Source organism: Myotis yumanensis, unplaced genomic scaffold (genome assembly GCF_028538775.1).
Source record: "Myotis yumanensis isolate MYYU_CA2020_CCGP unplaced genomic scaffold, mMyoYum1.0.hap1 SCAF_8, whole genome shotgun sequence".
NCBI lineage: Eukaryota > Metazoa > Chordata > Mammalia > Chiroptera > Vespertilionidae > Myotis > Myotis yumanensis.
The window spans coordinates 1,194,168-1,216,969 of NW_027223759.1; the positions used below are offsets into that span (position 1 = coordinate 1,194,168).

General features: G+C 49.2%; 1 protein-coding gene across 1 annotated transcript; it reads right to left on the bottom strand.

The window, feature by feature from the left end:
- Window positions 1-2,398: 2,398 nt before the first annotated feature.
- On the bottom strand, window positions 2,399-15,368 carry ZSWIM2 (zinc finger SWIM-type containing 2). The gene is given in 10 exon segments (XM_070423261.1): window positions 2,399-2,849; window positions 2,851-3,467; window positions 5,305-5,458; window positions 8,369-8,481; window positions 8,875-8,959; window positions 9,740-9,991; window positions 11,416-11,626; window positions 11,957-11,997; window positions 13,515-13,591; window positions 15,204-15,368. Coding segments are annotated over 10 exon segments (1,875 nt in total). The 3' UTR covers window positions 2,399-2,689.
- Between the last annotated feature and the right edge of the window lie 7,434 nt (window positions 15,369-22,802).

The window sequence follows — 22,802 nt, forward strand, 5'->3', positions numbered from 1 at the left end:
AGCTTTCCTCCAATGAGAAGACTTCTTAAGATAATGGATAGAATGTGAAATAAATTGCGGTCCCCGAAATACCCAAGCGAGACGAGGATACACCACCTCCTTCCCACCTTCAGGAAGTTCTCTGGGCTTTACACCGAAGACGGCGTTTCACCCACGGCTGTTCGCACTTAGAGCGCCAGCTCTCCCTCGAGGGCCGTGCACTCACTCACTCAGACGCACTTGTGTTCCGGCCCTTTGCACCTGGGGCTTCAGAATCTCTTTAGAACCCTTACCCGGTGCCACCTTTCGGACAGTTTGTGTAACAGATGAACGTGGGACTGGAAATACCATGTTAGTTGGTCAGTTCAGACAGGAATTGGGCTCTGAATCCACTCAGTCACACGGTGGCCATTATGACCGCCCAACCCTGGCACTGACATGGGTACTTCCATCTGGATCCCTGCCCCGTACAAGCCAGGCTGAGCTGCCCTGGCTCAGGGCCTGGCTTCCATGGAGGGGAATCTGGAGTCTTTAAAAAAAAAAAATAAAATGAAATATATATATATATCTCCCATATAATAAAAGCCTAGGTGGCGTAGCACAATGCCCTCGAACAATGTTGTCACAAGATGGCTGCCACAAGATGGCCAGCAGAGGAGGGGAGTTGGGGGCGACCAGGCCAGCAGGGGAGGGCAGTTGGGGGTGACCAGGCCGGCAGGGGAGGGCAGTGCGGGATCGGGCCTAAACTGGCAGTTGGACATCCCCCGAGTGGTCCCAGATTGGAGAGGGTGCTGGCCGGTTGAGGGACACCCCCTCCTCCTGTGCACGAATTTCATGCACAGGAGGGCCTCTAGTATATATATATATATATATAGATAGATAGATAGATAGATAGATAGATATCTCAGAGAGGAAGGGAAAGGGAGGGAGAGAAACATCCATGATGAGAGAGAACCATGGATCGGCTGCCTCCTGCACGCCCCCTACTGGGGATGGAGCCTGCACCGGGGCTTGTGCCCTGCCTAGGAATTGAACCCTGACCTCCTGGTTCATAGGTCAACACTCAACCACTGAGCCACGCCGGCAGCTGGCCGGGCGGAGTCCTGCAGGAGCCAACCCACAGGGAACGGGCGGGGAGAGGGCATCTCACTCATCACAATCGGAGCCTCAGCCGCCAGGCAGGTGGCTTCAGCTGCTGGTCCTCACGTTCTTGCCTCCAAAGCAGCCCGGAGGAGACTGACTGGTAAGAGCCACGGGAAAGGGAGTTGGGCGGAGCTGGGTGTTTGAGTGAGTTTATCAGAAGTGACTCGCCCACCAGCACTGGGTCGGGTGGCAGCCAGCAGGGCCCCTTCCTGGGAGCGCTGAGCTGGAACACTGTTCCCTGAACCGCCGTGCTGCTTTATCTGGGCTCAGTAAGCCACCTCCGGGGCTTTAACGAGAAACAGGTGCGCGGTGCCGGAGGCATTGACTTACGGATGGTTTTAGCTCCATGTCTAACGTGTTAAGTATTTTTTTCGTTACAAAAACGTTCAGCGCGCCACTGGAGAAAAGTCGTCTAGAAATCGATCACAATTGTAATTTTAAAAACCAAAAAGTTAATAAACTCCCTTACAAACGGTGAGAAAACCCTTTCATCAAATGTGCGTGTAACAGCCGAGCGTCAGGCCACCTGTGCTGGTTGTTGAGCCGGTGCAGTAACACGTTTCTCTGCTTCGCTTGCTCTGGTGGACAAGCGTCTTCCTATTTCTGTGGGGAAAGCTCAAGTGTTGAAAAGTAGACACTTTTTCTTGCCTTTGTTGACCAAACCTTTCCTGGTTGAACCTCTATGTCCTGGTTTTAAACCCACGCTCGCTGTGGTTGTGAATAACATCCCACAGCCCCGCGGGACACTCCAGTCCCCCAGTGGTTTCCTGGAAGTTTCCCGTTCGCGTGCTGCTGGCTCCCAGCCTTGGGGACCTCATTAAAACACCAGGCTGACGGCAGCGTCTGCCTCAGGCAGCCCCGTGGGTGAGCACGCTCCCGGGAGTCGCGGGCTTGTGACCCTTGGACGCGGAGAAGACAGTCACGCACGTTTACGTTTTTCCGTGGGCCTCTGTCAGCTCCCCTGCTATCTGGACCGTCCGAACGTCTACAGAAAGGTACACAGATTCACTACTCGGAGCAGGCTGTGGGCGGAGTGTTCTGTGTGCAGTTACTACTGTAGTAAGAAAACTCAGTGATGGCAGAGTTATCATTGATAAGTCTGACTAGTACAGGGATATTGTCTATATCTTTCTTTTAACGGAAAGTAAATTTTACAGGATTGTTGTTTTTCTCTACTAGCGTCCCACACATATGTGGGAAGAATCCCATTCTATGCTATCAAGTGCAATGTTTGAAAATAGTGATTCGACACAAGAAAAATCTCCTTCCTTCATTTAAGTAATAATAATTATTTTAATCAGCATAAAGTCAGATATAAAAGTTCAAAAAATACTCATAATTCATAACATCCTGAACATACTCATCAAAACACCTAACACTTTAAGTCTTCTAAAGAGTGAACGAATTTCCTTTATGTGTAGTTGGTTCTTCATGGGCAAGTAGGCAAAATGACAACAGAGAGTTTTATACCCATTTGTCAAAGTATTGTTTTATGTTCTACAAAGAAAACATTTTATGTTCAATATCCAAATGTTAGAAAATTCTGATGTTAGTCAAACGTGTATTTTCATAACTGAACTCCTTCCAATGTTTGATATAAAGGGTGAGACACAGGCCTTCCGGACCGATGTTGGCATTGGTTTCTAAGTTTCCCTATACAGTTATCACACCTCATAGACAAACCGATTTCAGTTGTACCCCAACTGACAGTAAGATCGGAATCTTCTGGAGGTGTTTGGTCTCCTGTTTTCCTCTCTGACGTTGGCACCAAGAATCTTCTTCAGATTGTGGTTGATACGTTTAGAGCCTTTGGTCAGCTTCTGGCTTTGACCGGCGTCGCTGACCCGGGGGCCTCCTGTTCCAGGGGGACAGAAGTTATTCTCGCGAGCGATAGAAGGAAGAAATGTTTGAGACGGTATTTTCCCAAAGGGTCCCGTGGGTAAATCTCGAAAATACCGGGGGAAATGTTGCCTGATTTTATACTCGTAGATTAATCTCCTTGAATTTGCATCGTCTACGTTGATAGAGGACAGGTCACCTGTGGTCATTTCCTGGTGGGTGTCTGTGGGACGCTGAGGCGTCTTCGACGTTTCCGAGTTATGTTGGTGGATGCTGGGCAAAGTCCCTGCTCCGTTTGGTTTTATGACTAACCCGGTACCCGGAACGAAGAGCCCTGGCTCCTCCTGCTTCGACAGGTGGGCGGCCTCTGTGTTTGGGACGGAGCGATGTCCACGTCCGTTCACGGCTGTGTCCTTCCAGAGCAGAGGGTTGTATATGACTTGTCTGTCAATGGGGCAGGCGTTGCACTCGTGGAGTAACCAGCTGTCAATGCATTTCCTGTGAAACTTAAAGAAAGGGTATGAGTTAACTGGGTATAAATCTCTGGCTTGTAATGTACACTGGAGGCCCGGTGCACGAATTCGTGCACATTGCAAGGAAATTAATTAGAAGAAATAGTTTAGAGGCTGGGGAGGGGCTGTGGGAGGTTGGCTCCACGGTGTGTCTGGCCTGTCTCGCCCAGTTCGGATTGGCTGGACCCCAGCAGCAAGCTAAACTACCGGTCGGAGCATCTTCCCCCTGGTGGTCAGTGTGTGTCATAGCGACTTATCGAGCAGTGGACTGACTGGTCCGACACTTAGAATATTAGGCATATATATATATATATATGTATATATGCACATATATTATCTATGCAAATTTTCCTGTTTCATTACTGAGTTACTATTAAAACTAGCAAAAATGAAAGGTAATCATAACTTATCAAGTTTTATGAAAATATGTTGAAGAGGTTCTTGTTAAAAATGTAATTGGTTATGGGTTATGCATTTCTTGAAAACAAAAGAGAAAACCACGATAAATGTGGCATAGCTTATAGTATTATTATAGGTCTATTTTATTTTCATAAAATGTAATATACTTATATTATTATGTCCATTTTCAACATTGAAATGGAAAGCCTACTATGGGTACTATTTATGTAATTTTGTTTAAGACTACTTATCCAAGCCACTAATTTTACTCTTTCTAATGAATGAAAATGATTAAATAACAAAAAAAGTCATGACCAACAAGAGTTGACTATTGGTCTGATGATGGTGAGATAAAATAAATCACATTGTTGGGACGAAAAACAGTCAGACATCTTAAGTAAGGGTGACTCTACGGCTACCCATGTCTGTTTATTGGGACAATTTCATTCCACCAGTTGGTACTCTTACTGCCTTTGCCTTTCTCCACCCCCTCCTCTCGGCAGCATCCGTCTGTCCTCTGTGTCTGTGTGTGTTTCTGTATCGGCAGCTGCAGAATGGCCCTGGGGATTAGAGTCCCGCACAGAGGACAGAGCCGACAGTGATGTCATCACCATGGTGGTGCCAGGCGGGCCCTGGAAATGCTGGGAGACACTGGTCAAGGCGATGGCTGCCAAACCTCCATGCTGCACCCGGAACTAATGCGAGATAATACCGAAGGCAAACTGAAAACTAAAACTAAAACAACTGAAAACTAAACTAAAATAAATACGTTTATTTCAGGAAAAACCTGGTTACCAGCTGCACGGTGACCAAGCAACATGACACTCCAATTCTAGTGCGTTCATTTGAAATAATAACCAACTCTGTCAAGTTAAGCATCTCTGTTTCCCCCAAAGAATCATAAAAATACATTAAAAATTTGGTATTCTGACCCGGCCGGGCGTGGCTCAGGGGTTGAGCATCGACCCAGGAACCAGGAGGTCATGGTTTGATTCCCAATCAGGGCACAAGTCAAGGCGGGGGAGGGGGGGTCAGGGGCGGCGGTGTGCAGGAGGCAGCCGATCCATGATTTTCTCTCATCATTGATGTTTCTCTCTCTCCCTCTCCCTTCCTCTCTGAAATCAATACAATATACACGTAAAATCTAGTATTCTGTAAGCCTTTCCTCTTGACAGATAACTACAGTAGATGCCAGACTCTAACTTAAAGGGCCGGTCTCTCTTTCCTGGACGGTATGCACAGAAATGAGCCCTAATCAAGAGGAATCCCTCTCAGGGGCAAGGCTGCCGTTTCGATGGTCTCTCTGCTCCTCTACAGACACCGCTCAGTTTGAACATCTGCTCGTACAACCACGGAGAGGAAGGGGCGGCTTCTGTGGCCCCTCCGTCTGGGAGAGCCGGCCGCAGGGAGAGCGGGGGTGGCGGGGACCCACCTTGTGGGAGCAGGGGAGCAGCCTGGCGTACTGGCCGGGGCAGAAGGCCTGCAGGCAGAGGCGGCACTGGAAGCCGGGCGCCAGCAGCTTGCTGTTCTTCGTGATCATCAGCAGGGGCAGCGACCGCACCACGGGCCTCGGCGTGCGCACCTGGCTGGGAGGGTGAGCGGGACGTGAGTGCTCGTCCGGGACTCCCCATCAGGAGGCTTGTTCATGAGGGAGCCACCTCGCAGTGGTAATGAGCAAACACCTGCTCTCCTGGACGGAGAGAGTCAGTCTCGGACGGCATACAGTTCTACAAAGTCTATTGTCTTGATCCTGAACAAGAAGGAACCAACTTTCACATCAACGTCATCAGGAATCGAGCGTAGGCCCAGCCCGTGTGGCATCGACCTAGGAACCAGGAGGTCAGGGTTCGATTCCAGTCAGGGCACAGGCCCGGGTTGTAGGCTCGATCCCCAGTCGGGGGCGTGCAGGAGGCAGCCGATCCATGGTTCTCATCATGGATGTTTCTATTTCTCTATCCCTCTCCCTGCCTCTCTCTCTCTAAAATAAATCAATAAAAACATTAAAAAAAAAAAAGAATGAAATTTAGTCATTTCAATTTAAAATAGTAACCTGAAAACCAGAGCAGAATTTTGATGAGAATCATACCAATTATTTCAGTCTGAGCCAACAGACTCAGACTGTGAAATATTTATATATATTTTAAGAGAATACAACTTAATTGGCTCTTCTGTCTGGTGGGAAGGAAGGCGCTCACCGGCCGCGTTCGATGTTCCCGCCGCTGTGATAAGCCCGCAGGTCCCAGTGCCTGAGGACCTCACTTCCCGGGGGACGCTGACCCGTCGGTGTTGGGGACCGGGTGGCTGAGGCTCTGAAGGGACCAGGCCCATTTTGCACCCAGAGTCACAACCAGCAGAGCTGAGGGTGAAGGCCTCCCTGTACTCAAAAGCCGCTGGGCACGCACGTCCAGGGCGTTCGTGGGAACAGCCGGGCCTCCTGCTCCGCCGCAGATGCAGCGGCGGCTGCACAGCCCGCTTTCACCGAAGCCACCGAGTCCCAGAGAAGATGCGCCTGCCGTTTCTATCGGCTCAGCGTCTCCTGACCCCCGAGTCTCCCCGCTGTGTGGCACGCTCTCTGTCTCCAATGTCCTTCTGCCGCCAATGCTCACTGGCCTCCCCGCACATTGCCCGCACCCGGAGCTGAACGGCTCCTCATCCCCTCGGGGGGAGTGGACACTGCACCAGGGCCCCGGGGAAGGAGACAGAGCCTCTGTCTGGGCTCATGAAGGGCCGTGGTCCCCAGAGTGCCCACAGGGCATGGGCTAAATATCCCCTGGGATATGTGTATCTATAATAATAAAAGTGTACTATGCTAATTAGACCGGATGTCCTTCCAGACGTCCTTCCGGACGACCTTCCGGGTGAAGTCAGGGCTGCAAGGGAAGCCCGGGTCCCAGGTGCCTGCCAGTGGCCGGAGGGAAGAACAGGTCCCAGGTGCCAGAGGGAAGCTGGTGCAGGCAGATGGGGGGAAGGAAGGCCGACTCCTGCATGAATTTCATGCATCTGGCCTCTAGTGTACACTGAGTGGCCAGATTATTATGACCACCCCATCAGTACAATGAAGTGAATTAGTTATGCAAATAATAATAATAATAATAATACAACCTTGAGAGTATTTGCTTAGGAAGTTTTCAATATTCAGTATTTTTGGAAGTGTCAATGAAGTACTGATGAGGTGGTCATAATAATCTGGCCACTCAATATATATATACATTTTGTTTGATTAATTCACTGAAATTATTTTTTTAAAGTATTCAGTTTTATTCCACCCTTTAAAAATGACCTTTTGCATATATTTTACAATGTAGTTAGTAGGTTAATAAAAGCAGCAACTTTGATTTTTCTAGTAGTTAAGGGGCATGACACAAGGTCTGGGGGCCTGCCCACTGGAGAACAGTCCCGCCTGTGTTCTGATCACAGCCAGTCGCTCGGCACTCTCCCTGCAAGAGGAGTGGTTCGGGGAGAGGCCCAGGGACCGCCTTCCCGCAGGGCTAACCATGGCAGAGCAGATCTCAAACCCCCTGCAGGGGTCCTTTTCTTCTTCCTCTTTAAGCCACTGTACGATTTATTATCTCAAACTTCACTGTTGACAGTCTTACATGTGTCCCCCTTTTCCCCATGGACCCCTTCTAGCCCACACCCCCCTCCCCCCCGGCCTCCCCACCCGATTGTCTGTGTCCATGGGCTGTGCATACATGCATACAAGGTCTTTGGTTGATCTCTTCCCACCCCCCCCTACCCCCCGCCCTCTGAAATTCATCAGTCTGTTCCATGCTTCCATGTCTCTGGATCTACTCTGTTCATCAGTTTATTTTGTTCATTAGATTCCACATCTGAGTGAGGTCATGTGATACTTGTCTTTCTCTGACTGGCTTATTTCATTTAGCGTAATACTCCCCAGGGCCCTCCATGCTGTCTCAAAGGGTGAGAGAGCCTTCTTTTTACAGCTGCATAGTGTTCCGTGGTGTAAGTGTACCCACAGCCTTCTTATCCACTCACCTGCTGACGGGCACTTGGGCTGTTTCCCGATCTTGGCTATTGTAAATGGTGCTGCTGTGAACGTAGGGGTGCATACATAATGTGTCAGTTTTAATTTTACAATTATTAAGAGGATCATTTAATTACTGTGCTATTTCCCTAGGACCTAGTACAACCTCTGGTAGAATTAATACTAATGACAGACGACGTGATTGGAATATTTGCTGTGTGTGTTAACTCCCTTCAGACTCACAGAAGTCCCGCGCGGCTGGTTTTAGAATCACCCCCATTGCCAAGCGGATGTCACTGCCCGAAGGCAGGCAGCCCACCTGGCTGCCCTGGGCCTGGGTTTACGCCCTCTGAGCCCCGGCCTCGCTCCCCACCTGCTCACGGCAATGTCCCCCGGCCTGTAATGAGGACTCAGCATGTTTTTACCGAATAAAGGACTGAATGAAACTTGTCCAGCTCACTCATTGTATAAGTGCCCCACGTCCTCCACGGAATTGCACTGAGGAGCTCACCCTGGCTTTTCTTGAAAACGTGGTGTCTGCTCTTCTATGTCATTGCTGATATCTCTGTATTTTTCAGTCTCATCTGATCTCTTTTCTAGCAATTTCCATCTTTGATTTCTCTTCTGTAAGAGAGAAAACGTCCATGTTTCTGTGCTGATCACACATACTTTTATTTTGCGAATTAAAGTTCATAGGCTGCACGTCAGTCACATGATATGAAACTCAGTCTGTCATGGTCCGATCTCTCTAAGAATGCGTCCTCAGGCTCGATGGCTGTCCTGACGACTGTACAACGCTGTCACGTCTGTCACTGTGCTGGGCCTGACAGATCACGAACGTACGTACCGACGGCCCGGCACGTCCCTGTGGGAAAGAGCTCTCGGAAAATTACGGTCCTGGGTGTCTGTTCAGTCTCACCTCCCTCTTCTCCAGAGCGCCATCGAGTCCTGTTGTTCTCAGATGCACTTCATCCCGTTTCCCAGGGGGCCCACCCGGGGTCCCTCGGGGACACTCACCTCCCGGAAGGTGAACGCGTGGGGGCCGTGGCCGCAGCTGTGGAAGCAGTCCTGGCACAGGTGGTACTCCTCGCACTGGGTGCACCTGGACGCGCGCAGGGAAAACCCGGTTATTGGGATGGTTGGGGTGAAGAATTCTGGCCAGAATTTCCTGGGAGCCAGCAGATGCGCCGAGGCCCGTCTAAACGGCCCACCTTGTGTTATCCTGTTGCTATGGTAACAAGCATCAACACAGGCAGCAGCCTGAGCAATGCCCGCTTATTAGTTACTGTTTTGTCAGACAGAAGCCTGATGGTCTCCGTGGCTGAAATCCAGGGGCCCAGGAGCTTGCATTTCCTCTTGGATGAGAGGCTCTCCTGTCCGTCCACCTTCCCGGCCGCCCACCTGCCTTCCTGCTCCTCCTGTGACCCCCCTTCACCTCAGGGAAAGCGGGGCAGCACCTCTGAGCCTGCCCTCCCGCTCACAGCGGCCCCCTCTTCTGTGTCCCCTCGTCCTGTCCCCTCCGAGAGCCCCGGGCTGACGCTGGCCCGGGGGACGCAGGAGAACGAAGGGCTTGGAGCGAGGGGGAGAGGCTCCGAGCAGGGCTCTGAGCGTGGGAATTCGTCCAGGACCATCAGCAAAGCCGGGCCCAGGACCCCAAGGTGGTACCACTCAGCATCTCGCTGGTCTGGGGGGAGGGGGGTGGCGTGCAGAGCAGGGGACAGTGAAGTTCTGGGGTCCTGGCTCCCGTACCTCCCAGTCTGGAAACCCTCCCACAGGCCCATCGCCCATCGGGCAAGGAAAAGGCTCCGTTAGGAGGGGAGGAGGGAGGCGGCCAGATGCCTGGGCCCCAGGCTGCGGCCCCCGCGGCCCTGCGGACACTCACTTATAACATGTCCCCTCAATGGGGCACCGCTTGCAGCTGTCGCAGGGGATCCCCAGCTGCTTGTCCAGCCGCTCCTTCTCCGCCACGGTCACCAGTTTGCTCGAGTTTTTGAATTCCTCCAAGATCAGGCTTAACGGTGCGAAGTCTTCCCGGCACAGCGGACATTTCAGCATAGACGTGCTGGACACGGCGTCCTGGTAGTTGGCCAGGATCTTCATGCATTTGATGTGCACGTTATTGCCACAGCCAAACCTGTGAGGAACGAAGTGAGGTTGCCATCTGTGTGCACAGGTTCTGTAAATGTGTGTAAAGACCGTGTTCTCTGCTGCCATCTTCACTTCCCATAAAAACAGACCCCGAGCTTCCAGCTGTAACTCGTTTGCTGACGTCAGTGCTCACTCTATCTTCTCTCGTCTGTCTAATCCGTCATCTTTAATTTACTGCATCAGAATTCCAAGCTAATTACCCCCATTCAATGGAATGGTGGTAAAAAATTTGGCAGCATGAAAATACTTTCCATTTGTAAAGTGAGAATGCACATAGTATTAACAAAAGGGAACATTATAACAATGATTATTACTTTAAAAAATATATATATTTTTATTGATGTCAGAGAGGAAGGGAGAGTGAGAGAGAGAGAAAAACATCAATGATGAGAGAGAACCAGTGATCTGCTGCCTCCTGCACGCCCCTCACTGGGGACCGAGCCTGCAACCCGGGAATGGAGCCCTGAGCTCCTGGCTCCTAGGCTGATGCTCCCCCCGGAGCCACACCGCCAGGGCCTGCTGCCTTTTTAAATAAAAAGCACGCTGGGAGCAGGTTGCCACCTTCTCTTTCTGGAAACCCCGAGGTATGCGGCAGCGCCCAGTGAACGTCTCCTGAGAGACACAGTGTTTGGGGAGGTGGTGAAAACTACGTGTGGACACAATTTTGGAAAATGATCGGGAGGGAAAACAAAGAATGAAAAAATGCTCAGTAGCAAACGGCTTCCACATTTTCCAAACCCAGCTGCCTTCGAGAGTAGCTGACGGTGACACTTAATGAACCGTTGTGTGACACTCTGAATTATCAGGTTTACAAACAGAGCTCTGAAAAACAGAATTTTTTTTTTTTATCATTTAAAGTAAAATAATCTTTACTTTTGGAAAACTCTCTGTGACTATTCTAAACCATGGCATTTAAGTGTGTTAAAAGAGAAATGCCAAGAATATTCGACTTTAATAAACTTAAAGTGAAAAGAGTAGAGTTAGGTTTCCATTTTCACCCTTTAAAATGTAGCCCAGAAATATTCAGAGTAAGAACAGGACCTCCCACAACATATACATTGGGAGACAAGAGAAGGCCAAGGAGCCCTGACCAGTTTGGCTCAGTGGCTAGCGCGTCGGCCTGCGGACTGAAAGGTCCCAGGTTCGATTCCGGTTAAGGGCATGTACCTTGGTTGTGGGCACATCCCCAGTAGGGAGTGTGCAGGAGGCAGCTCATCGATGTTTCTAACTCTCTATCCCTCTCCCTTCCTCTCTGTGAAAAATCAATAAAATATATTTTTTTTAAAAAAGAGAAGGCCAAGGAAACACAGCGTTTAAATGTATAATGTTTGCCTACAGCGTGTCATCCCGGCGTGAGTTACGAACACGTGGCATTAGGATGTTCTCACGAGGCGGAGGTGGGAACAGCACCTGCAGAAGGTGACAGGAAGCCTCCTCTCCAGCAGCAGCTCCTGGCAGATGGGGCAGATGTCCTCCGGGCCGACCTCCTTCTGCTTCGCGCCCCCGTCGCCTTCCGTGTGCGCACGCGGGTCATTGGCTGGTTTGGGGGCGGACGGCAGGCAGCCCACCCCCCGAAGCAGGTCGTCGATCTCTCCTTCCACCAGGCCCAGCTGCAAAGCGTCTAGCGGACCCCCCCCCCCAACCCCCCGTGTTAAAGTCCAGCAGCAGCGTGAGAGCGTCACAGACGTAACGGCTGGTGCTGCAAGTCAGCCTTTTCTTCCCAGTGTCAGGAAGACAGTGGGGGAGTGATTGCATCACCTTTACCACTGCTTTGTATTCCTTTCAGAGCCAAACGGTCCGAAAAGACTGATTTATAAAAAGAGTGGACAGTACTTCGCTTTCCTTACTACCAGAGCCTGTGCAAAGAGTACATTTGAAGGGTTTTGGGTTAATTGTAGGATTATAATTTGTGAACCTCAAAATAGTTTGTATAAGAGCACATACAACTTACATTCATGATTCCTTGGAAGCTTGAATTTTTTCAACAAGATCCTAAGATTCACAAGCAGAAAAACAAAGCAACACATTTATTTCTGATAGGCCCTCAAAAATGACCTCATTTTAACTTTAGAGTAGGAACGGCATTATAGAATTCATACTCCTGAATGCAGAGGATAAGCTGAAAGCCCTCACCAGCTTTCTGTTATGAAAGCAGTCTCATTTATGCTTTAAAATAAGCACGTGTGAAAAAAGTGTGATAAATGGAAACGAGAGACAGTTACAGGAAAGGAATTTGCCGGACGGGGTCCAGGCATTTCTTCATGACATCAGGTCCTTTGCAGAGAGGCTAGTGGGGGACTCGGGGATCCACAGGACTCCCTTTAACTTTCCCAAACGCCTCCTCCCCCCAGAAATGGAGTGATTTTCTGGAGAGAGCACCAAATGGCTATTTTCCGACATGAGCCATTGTACTGTGTGACAGGAAAAATATTTTCAAAATTACCAATGAAAATGGAATATGACTATTTTTTAAAAGTGGGTAATATATATATTAAATTTGTACTGAATATATTAAGTCTATTTCAGCATATTAAATACTTGTATTATATTTCTATCCGGTTTATAGTTAAAATATAGTAAAAATGTGAGTTACATGACATAAGTAACAGGAAAGACTGCCCTTGCCCCGAGGAAGCTGGCAGAAAATAAAAACGGGAAAAAAGATATTTTAATGATAATAATAATACAAGCAAACAGCAAGTTTTGAAAGGACCATATTTGATAGCCTTACGCTAACTAGAGCAAATAATTTGTTAGTAGATGCTCAGTAAAAACTGATCATAACAAAAAATTTGGTAAATAAAAGCATTAGGAATAACGGATGTTACACTGTTTTTTTTAACCTATAAACAAAAAGCATTAGAAATATGAGATACACAGTATTTTCTTACAATCTTGTTGATTTTTTTCTCTCTCAGATATCTATCACAAATTTTCTATAATAATATAATGAATGACTTTTTGATATTAGTATAGTAGATGAACAAAATGAATTGAGTTAAACAAAATGCACATTTATTACTTTAGTTCTGGAATTCCCTGACAAGTAGATTCTGACATTAGAGGACAAATTTCAGATTTGATAGAAGAATCTCCAGTTAAGTCCTACTTCTGTCTTGAAAGACAGTGTCAAATGCTTATTGAAAAGGAAAACAATAAACTAAAGAATATACACGCTAACCAAACACATAGTTATCAATGACGTGAATGATCAGGGAGTCTGTCCCTGTCTTATCGAGTTCATATTTGTACGTAATGAGAGCATGCACATTGATTTTTATTAAAAATATTAACCTTCAAAACATGTAGAGGTGGTAGTATTTTTTAAGTTAAACCGCGCTTAAGAGTGAAATAAACCACCCTGGAGTATACTGATGAGCCATGACCGTTCTGCCTGTATCCGTCCCCAACACCGACCTCCTTCCACCCTGCACGGCTCACCCCCGGGAAGGGCACCCGCGTGGGAGGCCCCCGCTGTCCCTGCGGGAGGCGGTGTGTCTGCCACTTACCAGCAGATGTGCCTGCACAGCTCCCGTCTTTTCTGAAACGTGGGGCAGTTACAGATGTGCGGGTTTCCGAGGAAAACCTTGAAGGCAAAAACGCACACTTTCTAAAGCTTCAGGCAGTTTGTGGGGTTAGGGCAGTAGTCGGCAAACTCATTAGTCAACAGAGCCAAATATCAACGGTACGATTGAAATTGCTTTTGAGAGCCAAATTTTTTAAACTTAAACTATACAGGTAGGTACATTGTTATTAACTTCATTAGGGTCCTCCTAAGCTGGCCTTTGCTAAAAACGTCCTCAATCTGATGGAGGTACCTTCGCTGAAGTCGGTATTTTGTGGAAGAGCCACAGTCAAGGGGCCAAAGAGCCGCATGTGGCTCCCGAGCCGAAGTTTGCCGACCACTGGGTTAAGGCTAAATGAACACATGATTAGACTAAATGAGATTTCAAGGGGTAATCCAGTTCCGTGACTCCTCAGTGTTGCGTCTAGGCTATGGGGCACCTTAGTTCTTGAGGCCAGTCTGGTGCCTCACTCCCGTCATCCTTGGCCTTCGCCTCCGTCAACAACGTGTGTGGTCAATCAAGACTGTTTTTAAATGGCCTATACTCAGGCAAGGGGGAAGAAGGCTCATTTTAAAAATCTCTCCTCTCTCTCTCTCTCTTTCTCCTGCCTTGCAGTGAAGCTAAAGACCTTTATAAGATTTCGGGTTTTTGTTTGTTGGGTGCATTTGAACGGGTGAGTTTATTTTATTTAATTTGCTCCAAGGAGACTAATTGTGTGCCCCACGTCTATCCTGGCCGAGCACGGTAAATGCGGCGGTGTAAGCAGAGGGGTGAAAGGATGACTGATTGAAGGAGCCGGTGAGGAACCTGCAGCCACTCCCTCAAGTGCATAAACCACTGTTTCCAAGCCAACCGGCTGCTGGGAGCGGCGTGGGGGCTGGCGGCTGAGTGGGGAGGGCAGGAGGTGCGGATATTCCGAATATCCGCGGGCTTTTTTTTAAGGGTCTTATTAGCTTGAGAGAGACTAATGGGTCGGGGAAACCGATTTCGGATATTTAGCAAATACAGCCGGTCTGCGGACAGAGGGGAGACTTTCCGTCTCCTGTCGTGCGGGGCTGGTGCGGGGCAGGTGGGGGGCAGGTGGGGGCAGGTGGGGGCTGGTGCGGGGCAGGTGGGGGGCAGGTGGGGGCTGGTGCGGGGCTGGTGCGGGGCTGGTGCGGGGCAGGTGGGGGCAGGTGGGGGGCAGGTGGGGGCAGGTGGGGGCAGGTGCGGGGCTTGTGGGGGGCTGGTGGGGGGCTGGTGGGGGCAGGTGGGGGGCAGGTGGGGGCAGGTGGGGGCTGGTGGGGGGCAGGGGCGGGCTGGTGGGGGCAGGTGGGGGCTGGTGGGGGGCAGGGGCGGGCTGGTGGGGGGCAGGGGCGGGCTGGACGATCTCGGATCGCTTCGCCCGCAAACCTCGCGCTCAGACCACAGGCTCCGCTCTCCACCCGCAGGTCGGGGCGCCCTCCCCAGGCGGGTGCCACCCGGGTCCCAGCCCCACCGGGACCTTCTCTGAGCAACAGGTCCCTGCGCCTGCGCCTCCCTGGAGCCTGCAGCTCCCGTGGCCTCAGAGAAGGGGGGAGGGGGGACAGGGGGGAGGGGCAGGGGCGGGGCAGGTGGGGGATGGGGGGGCCGGGGGCGGGCGGGGGCCGTTACTCGGAAGTCCCGGAAGGCGGGCTCCTCCTCGCGCAGCAGGAAGCCGGTCGGGCCGGTCTCCCGCAGGAGGTAGATGCTGCCGCGCAGCGCCCGGTCCTGCTGGCGGCTCAGCCGGCGGCTCGGGTGCCGGCGCCGCGGGGCCTGGGAGGGGCCTCCGCGCAGCATCCCCGCCGCCGCCTGTCGTCCGGGCGACGCGCCGCCGGTTGCCGGGGTGACGGGGCGGGACCGCGGGGTCCCGGCGTGCCTTGCGCCGCGCGGGGGCGGGGCGGGCGGGCGGAGTGGACGCTGCTTCCCGGGCCGGGCGGGGACCGGGACCGGGACCGGGACCGGGACCGGGACCAGGACCGGGAGGGTCTGTAAGAGCCGCCGCGGGCGCAGGAGGAGCCCTGGCCGGGGCGCGGCTGTCGGTCTCCGGTCCTCCCGGTCCTCCCGCGGGTCCCGGGTTGGGCCCGGGGTGCCGCAGCGATGCTGTGAGTCCCTGTCTGGGTCGGAACCGAGCCATCGCGGCGCCGACAGAGCCGCCGGCCTTCCCCGCGCCCCGAGGAGCCTGCGGGTCTGATCGGGTCCTAGGGCCCCCCCCCCCCCCCCCGGGGCTCCCGAGGACCCAGTGAATGTGCAACGGGAACCCCTTCTGGGCCTGCTCCTCCTCGGGGGTCCAACACAGGCATCCGACCCAGGAAGCAAGAGCCTTCCATGTGCGGGTGCGGGGGGGGGGTCCCCTAAATTGCCCGATCGGGCCAGGGTGTTTGGGGAACGAGGTGTGTGGAATCGATGGACTCTCTGCCTTTTATTATTTTTTGTTAAAATATATTTGATTGATTTTTTACAAAGAGGAAGGGAGAGGGATAGAGAGTTAGAAACATCGATCAGCGGCCTCCTGCACACCCCCCACTGGGGATGTGCCCACAACCCAGGTCCATGCCCTTGACCGGAATCGAACCTGGGACCCTTCAGTCCGCAGGCCGACGCTCTATCCACTGAGCCAAACCGGTCAGGGCAACCTCTCTGCCCTTTAAAAGGACCAACCCCTATTTAGGGAATAAGGTTTTCAAGGAATCAGCATTGTCCCTGAACTTGAAGCTGCCTCCACTCTGTCCCCGTGTCCCAGGGGGAGCCTGTAAGGAGGGGGGTCAGGAAAAGAAGCCCCATCAGGGACCCCCCACACGGGAAGAGCGCCCCAGGTAAACACCGGGCGACCCCAGGTCAGACTCAGAGCAGCTCACACACGTGGGACCAGACGCCCAACTTCACCACCGATTGAACGGCGCTGGATGGTCAAGCAGGACATGATGCACGAGGAAAAAACTCACCCTGAAGCCAAAAGAAAGTATACATCGAAGTCCTTTAGTTTATTAAGACATAACTTTAAACATTCCAAGTAAATGAGTGACAACCCACACTTTCTAAATGACAAGATGAATGAGGGTTTAGAATGAAGACACTTTATTCAACAGCCATCCACTCTCTCTCCATATATGTGTGTGTATCTATCCAGCCATGTGTACAACATACTGTATGTGTACATATATACACTTATATGTAAGTATATCCTATAGAGTAAAAGGCTAATATGCAAATTGTCACCCGACCAGGAGTTTGACAGGGAGTGCAGCCTGGAGTTCCACCAGGGGGCCCTCCAACCACCTGCGGCCCCTCCCCCAGCCGGCCCAGGCGATCAGGGTGGGCTGGCAGGACCCAGCTGTGCACGAGTGTGTGCACCGGGCCTCTAGTATATACATATATATTTCCATATGTATTTTATCTCCATATATATTGTATATAATATGTAGTTACTTAAGAATGACCTAGAAAACAGCTTTAAGAAACAATAATAAATGGGAGAAAAAAAAGGGACATATGTACTACTTTCAACAATAAAGATTAAGAAAAACAGTAGTAAATAATTGGTAAAACAGTTGTTTTACTTGATGTAATTAGGTAATGACACACCGTGTGTAAGTGATAAACAGCATTTTCAGGAAGGTTATATGTTTAAGACACAATAGTCATTGTGTAAACTGAGTATAGGTTCATAAGTTCCATTTGGGGGGGGGGGTGATGAAAGTAGCAATGTTCACGCTTCCCCATAAATTAGCAAGAGAGAGCACAGATGGCTAGACAGAACTCCCGTCTCGCTGCAAGACGTTTGTTTTGGCAGCTGTCAGTTAAGACCTGAAAAACAACATTTTTTAAGCCAGGTGACTGTCCCACATGCTTGCTTCACTTCTTAAGAATGTGTTACAGGGGTAACATTTTGCAAATATTAAATTGGGGAATTAAATTCTCCTTTGAATCCACTGTGTTCCCCTCCAGATTACATTTTGAAACATATTGCCCTGGGAAAGAGGATAGGGGTTAGTGGTAGAAGCAAGTCATCTGTAAACTTTAAACATATAAGATATGTGTTAGCCCCTTTAGCCATACAATTTGGTCACGAAAGACAGGAAGTAATGAACTACTATGGCTCCAGATGGAGATAGAAAAGACGGGCGGAGTGTTAGACGTTGGAATTGTGTGGAAGTGAACGCCCTGAGGCGGTGGGAGGAGGAGTGACTGATGGGAGTCAGAGGAAGCAGCCAGCTGCCAATCAACATGGGAGTGTGCGTTGGGGTGCTGGTGGATGTATGTGGAGGGATGGACTGCAGCATGAGATGGGTTTGGGGAGTCTGAGAACACCTGGGCGAGAACATAATACTTCTTGCTGAGAGAGAATGTTGCTGGTATTTTTTCTGTAGTCTTGAATAACCTAAATTGTCTTAAAATTGGTTTCACAGGTAAATGACAATTTGGTTGGGTATAAAATACTTGGGTTAAAATCTTTCACCTGCAACTCTAAAGATAATGCTATATATTCTCAGGTGGTCCACGATACAGAGGGTGTAAGTCTGAGACTAGCCCAATTTTTTTTATCTTTTAAGTAATGGCAACACTTCTATTCCCAAAGCTTAAAAATTCTCAGTATATCACACTCCAATGAGGATCATTTCAAGAGCTGTTTTTCATTAAATTTTCCTGGCACTTGGTCGACCCAGTGTCTTCGCCTATGATATTAATGATATTGCTTCTGCTGTATTGCTTCAGATTCTTTTTAAGGAACATACATTAGCTGTATTTTGTACCTGATTTTATTTGCTTGTTTTTGGTCATTCTTACCTATTATTTACTCTTTCATAATTTCTTCCTCAATATTTTCTTTGAACTGGGATTTTCTGTCACCCACCCCTGTATGATCTAGTAACCAAAGGTTAGAAACCTAAAAGAGATCAAGTAACTAAAAGCAACAAAAATTTAAGGAAGAAACAGAGATTCAGCAGAGAGAAGCAACGATGAAAAATTTTGCATAATCTTTTCAGAGGTATGTGCACTGAAACCATTAAAAGGAAAAGGAACAGAATGGTACAATTTAGAAATATTAAGAGAGCAAAGAAGAGCTTTTTAGCAGCTTAAGTTATAACACACACACACACACACACACACACACACACAACAGGATTATAAGGCTAAGGAAATCTTCCTCACAAATAAAACAACCCTAACGAAACAAGATCCAGCTAACTACCACTACCACCAACAAAATCAAAGATGTAGAATTTCAGTGAGAAAGTAATATTGTAAGATAGTACAAGAGTTCCAATCCCTCATTAATAGAAATTATAGAAAAAACAAAGAAAAGGAAGAAGTAAACATTAAAGAAATAATTTAAAATATTCAAGGTGACTCATTGGAAAGGGCTCACCAAGTGTGACATAAAGGGCGAGAGGGGAGTGTGGGTGAGTTGGGCACTGACCAACTCCAGGGGCACCAGGCGAGGTGGGGGTCCTCTCCCCCCTGGGTGCTGGGGGTGACTTCTTACAAAATCCTGAGAAAAGGATCTCCTGAGACTCACAGGGGAGAGTGATTCCTATTTGCACTGAGTCACACCCCTGGGTTTCCAGAGTCCCGTTTCCCCAGCCCTTCCAGTCACAGAAGGAGTATAGCTGGGTTTCCGTGGAGCTAAGATCAGAGCCAGTGGCCAGAGGTTCCCTTCCATGTTGGAGCCGCGTCCAGCCCAGCGTCAGGCCAGCTGCAGCCCATTAGTCCACTGTGTGGGGTCTGCATGGCCGTGGGCCACGCGGGAGGAGGCCAGGGAGCAGGAGCCAGAGGGCCCGTAGGCCAGGAGCCCAGGGCAGCAGGCCGAGAGAGTCCAAGAGAGGGGCTTCCTCGTTCAGGGGATTCAGCACCAAATCTTCATGCCCTTGCAGTGGCCACGCCCATTCTGGCCACTGACCCGTGCCCAGGTGTGACTGACAGGCAAGTACCTTCTCTCTGTCACCAGCTCTACTGGGCATGTGTCTGTCTTCCCTCTGTCCAGTCCCTCCCCCCAGTGTTCTGCAGGGAACATGCCTATAATGTCTGCCCCCACTTTGCTCTTTTCCTGTTATTAATAACTAGTTAGTTACAAGGGTATCATATTTTTGCATGTATTTTCCCAACACCGTTTATTGAAGGGACTCTCTTGACTCCATTGTATGCTCTTGCCTCCTTTGTCAAATAGAAAGTGAGCATAATGACTTGGGTCGGTTTCTGGGTTCTCTGTTCTGCTCCATTGGTCTATGGGCCAGCACCAGGCTGTTTTGATGATGGCTTTGTGGTATAGCTTGAAGTCTGGTTTCTCTTTCTCAAAATTGCTGCAGCTATTCGGGTTTTTGTGGGTTTTTTTTTGATTCCATAGAAAGTTTTGGAGTATTTGTTCTAGCTCTGGGAAATATGCCTTGGTATTTTAATAGGGATTGCATTGAATCTGTAGATTGCCTTGGGTAGTATGAACATTTTAATGATGTTGATTCTACTAATCCATGAACACGGCGTATTCTTCCACTTGTTTACATCTTCTTCTATCTCTTCCATAGCCACTTTTAATCTAATTTTATAGAACTTGGTGAGGGGTTATTATTCGAGACCCAATGTAGCATCTGCTTTCAAGTAATTTCTTACTAAGTTGGCCACAATGCCATATTGTCTTTTGGCATATATTTATGATATCTGCACCATGTGTGTGTGTGTGTGTGTGTGATTTAGTCTACAGGTTAAGTGGGAAAAACTTAAAAAAGTGAATTCCTCGGCAGCCCTGGGAACTTTTATTCCACTAGGTGTCAGCGTAGCACTGTGAGTAGCTGGGTGAACATTAAATCATAGCTTGTTCCTGAACATGTTTCTGATGATCTTTCCAAGGATGGTGATGGGAAATGCGGATTTAATAATGCAATCATCTCATGTATCATAGTAATCACCGCCTGCCCAAATGCTCATCTTTATGTGACCTACTCACGTCAGTGCCAGCTGCTTGCTCCAGGGAAGCTAATCCACATCCAGGGACAGACAAGGCAAAGCGGCCCGCAGGCATGCCAGCGAGGAGGCGCTTCCTGTCTCTGCGTCTGGGTTTCGGTCAGTGGCTTTTGTCTTCAATGGCTTCTGAAAGAAATCTGGACGTCGGAGAAGATGAAAGCGTAGCATTTCCCCTTTCTGTTATCTACTCTGGAAATGTGCTTGAGAGGATGTGAGCAATAACTGACCAGCTCGTGTCCTGCTCAGTGTAAGTGACAGACTCCTTGCTGAGGGACATGGGGGTAATTCCTGAGTTACATAGTTTGGGTTTTCTCTGGCCTCTGAACATCAGCTTCATCTTACAGGAAATAGCACCACATCATCTCACTCATGTGGAATCTAATAATAAAACGAGCAGCAAGCAACGTAGAGGCAGCTGTGGGAGGGAGTGCCGGTGGGGGGAGGACCGAGAAAAAAAAACTCATGGACTTGAACAACAGTGTGGGGTTACTCAGGGGGTGGGGGTGGGCGGAGGGGGGTGGGGGAGGAGGGTATGGGGGAAAGACATGACTTGGGGTGGTGCACACACAATACAGTGTACAGATCATGTGTTGTGGAATCGAGCACCTGAAACCTGTGTAATTTTGTTAACCTGTGTCACCCCAATAGTCAATATAAAGGAAAACAACTACAAAAGCAACAGCGTGCGTCCTGTGGGCAGCAGATGAGAAACCAGCAGTGAGCAGGCGGGGGTGCCTGCACCATCCCTCTGCCTCGTAACGAAGCCGACATCACTACATCCCGGAGCGAGCACTAGGCCGCAGGGTAGTACGATGCTCTGTTTAGTCGGGGGCATGACTTCTTTCCCCGTAGACCAGTGATGGCGAACCTGTGACACGCATGTCAGAGGTGACATGCGGACTCATTGTTTTGGTTGATTTTTCTTTGTTAAATGGCATTTAAATATATAAAATAAATATCAAAAATAGAAGTCTTTGTTTTACTATGGTTGCAAATATCAAAAAATTTCTATATGTGACATGGCACCAGAGTTAAGTTAGGGTTCTTCAAAATGCTGACACGCCGAGCTCAAAAGGTTCGCCATCACTGCCTTAGATTGTCAGATTAAAAAATGACGACAGCCAATGCAACAATAGCCATCTGGTGTGAATGAATAAAGACGACACCTATTTTTTTGGGGGTCAGACTAGCAAAACATACGTTTTTGGCGTGCTGCAGAATTTTCGTAATTAGTTTCTGTGCCAGGAGATGAGAAAGGTTGAAAATTGCTGCTCTAGAACAAGGAGATAATGCCAGCATCCCTGCTTGTTAGAGTTAAATAGTGAACCTTAGTCAGTGTCACATGGAAATTCTCTAGGGATTTTATAAGTTCACTAGAGGCCTGGTGCACGGATTTGTGCACCAGTGGGGTCCCTCGGCCTGGCCTGTGCCCTCTTGCAATCCAAGACCTCTTGGGGGATGTCGCACTGCTGGTTTCGGCCCAATCTCCGCAGGCCAGGCCGAGGGACCCCACAGGTGCACAAATTGGCTGCAGGCCAGGCTGAGGGACTGCACCGGTGCACAGATTCATGCACCGGACCTCTAGTATGCATATAAGATCTTTGGTTAATCTCTTCTTGCCCTCTCCCCTCCCCACTTCCCTCTGAGATTCATCAGTCTTTTCCATGTTTCCATGCCTGTGCGTTGAGCGTCTGCCCCCTGGTGGTTAGTGTGTGTCATAACTACCAGTCAAACGGTCGAACGGTTAAACAGTTGCTTAGGCTTCTATATATATAGATTTACTTCTAGATTAGTTTGTCACTTCCAGGTGCATTTTTTCCCTCCATCAGACTTTTGAGACACAATTTACATAGAAAAAATGCATGGATTTTATACGTGCAGCTGAATGAGTTTTGACAAATGTATACACTCATGTAAGCCCTCCAGTCAAAATATTAAAAATTTTCACTCTTGCCCCTGCCTCACAAAAGAAAAAGAAGAAGAAAATGTGCCTCAGATCTTCATGGGCCAGAAATAGCTAAATGTTTGTGTTATTTCATATCGAGTTCTGCTTTCCTTAGTACACCAAATTTTAGTCATTTTGCTGAATACTACTGCTACTACACTTTAAAGGGAAAAACAGCATGAGTACTTTTCATCTATTAAAGTTCATTAAAATGTGCCCCTTTGGTCACTTTTAAAAAATGTGTTTAATATTCTAATAAATTTCCTTCTATGGGTGGTTGGGCGGGGTAGGGGATACTCAGGGGCAATGTAGTGTCATTTTAATGAAGT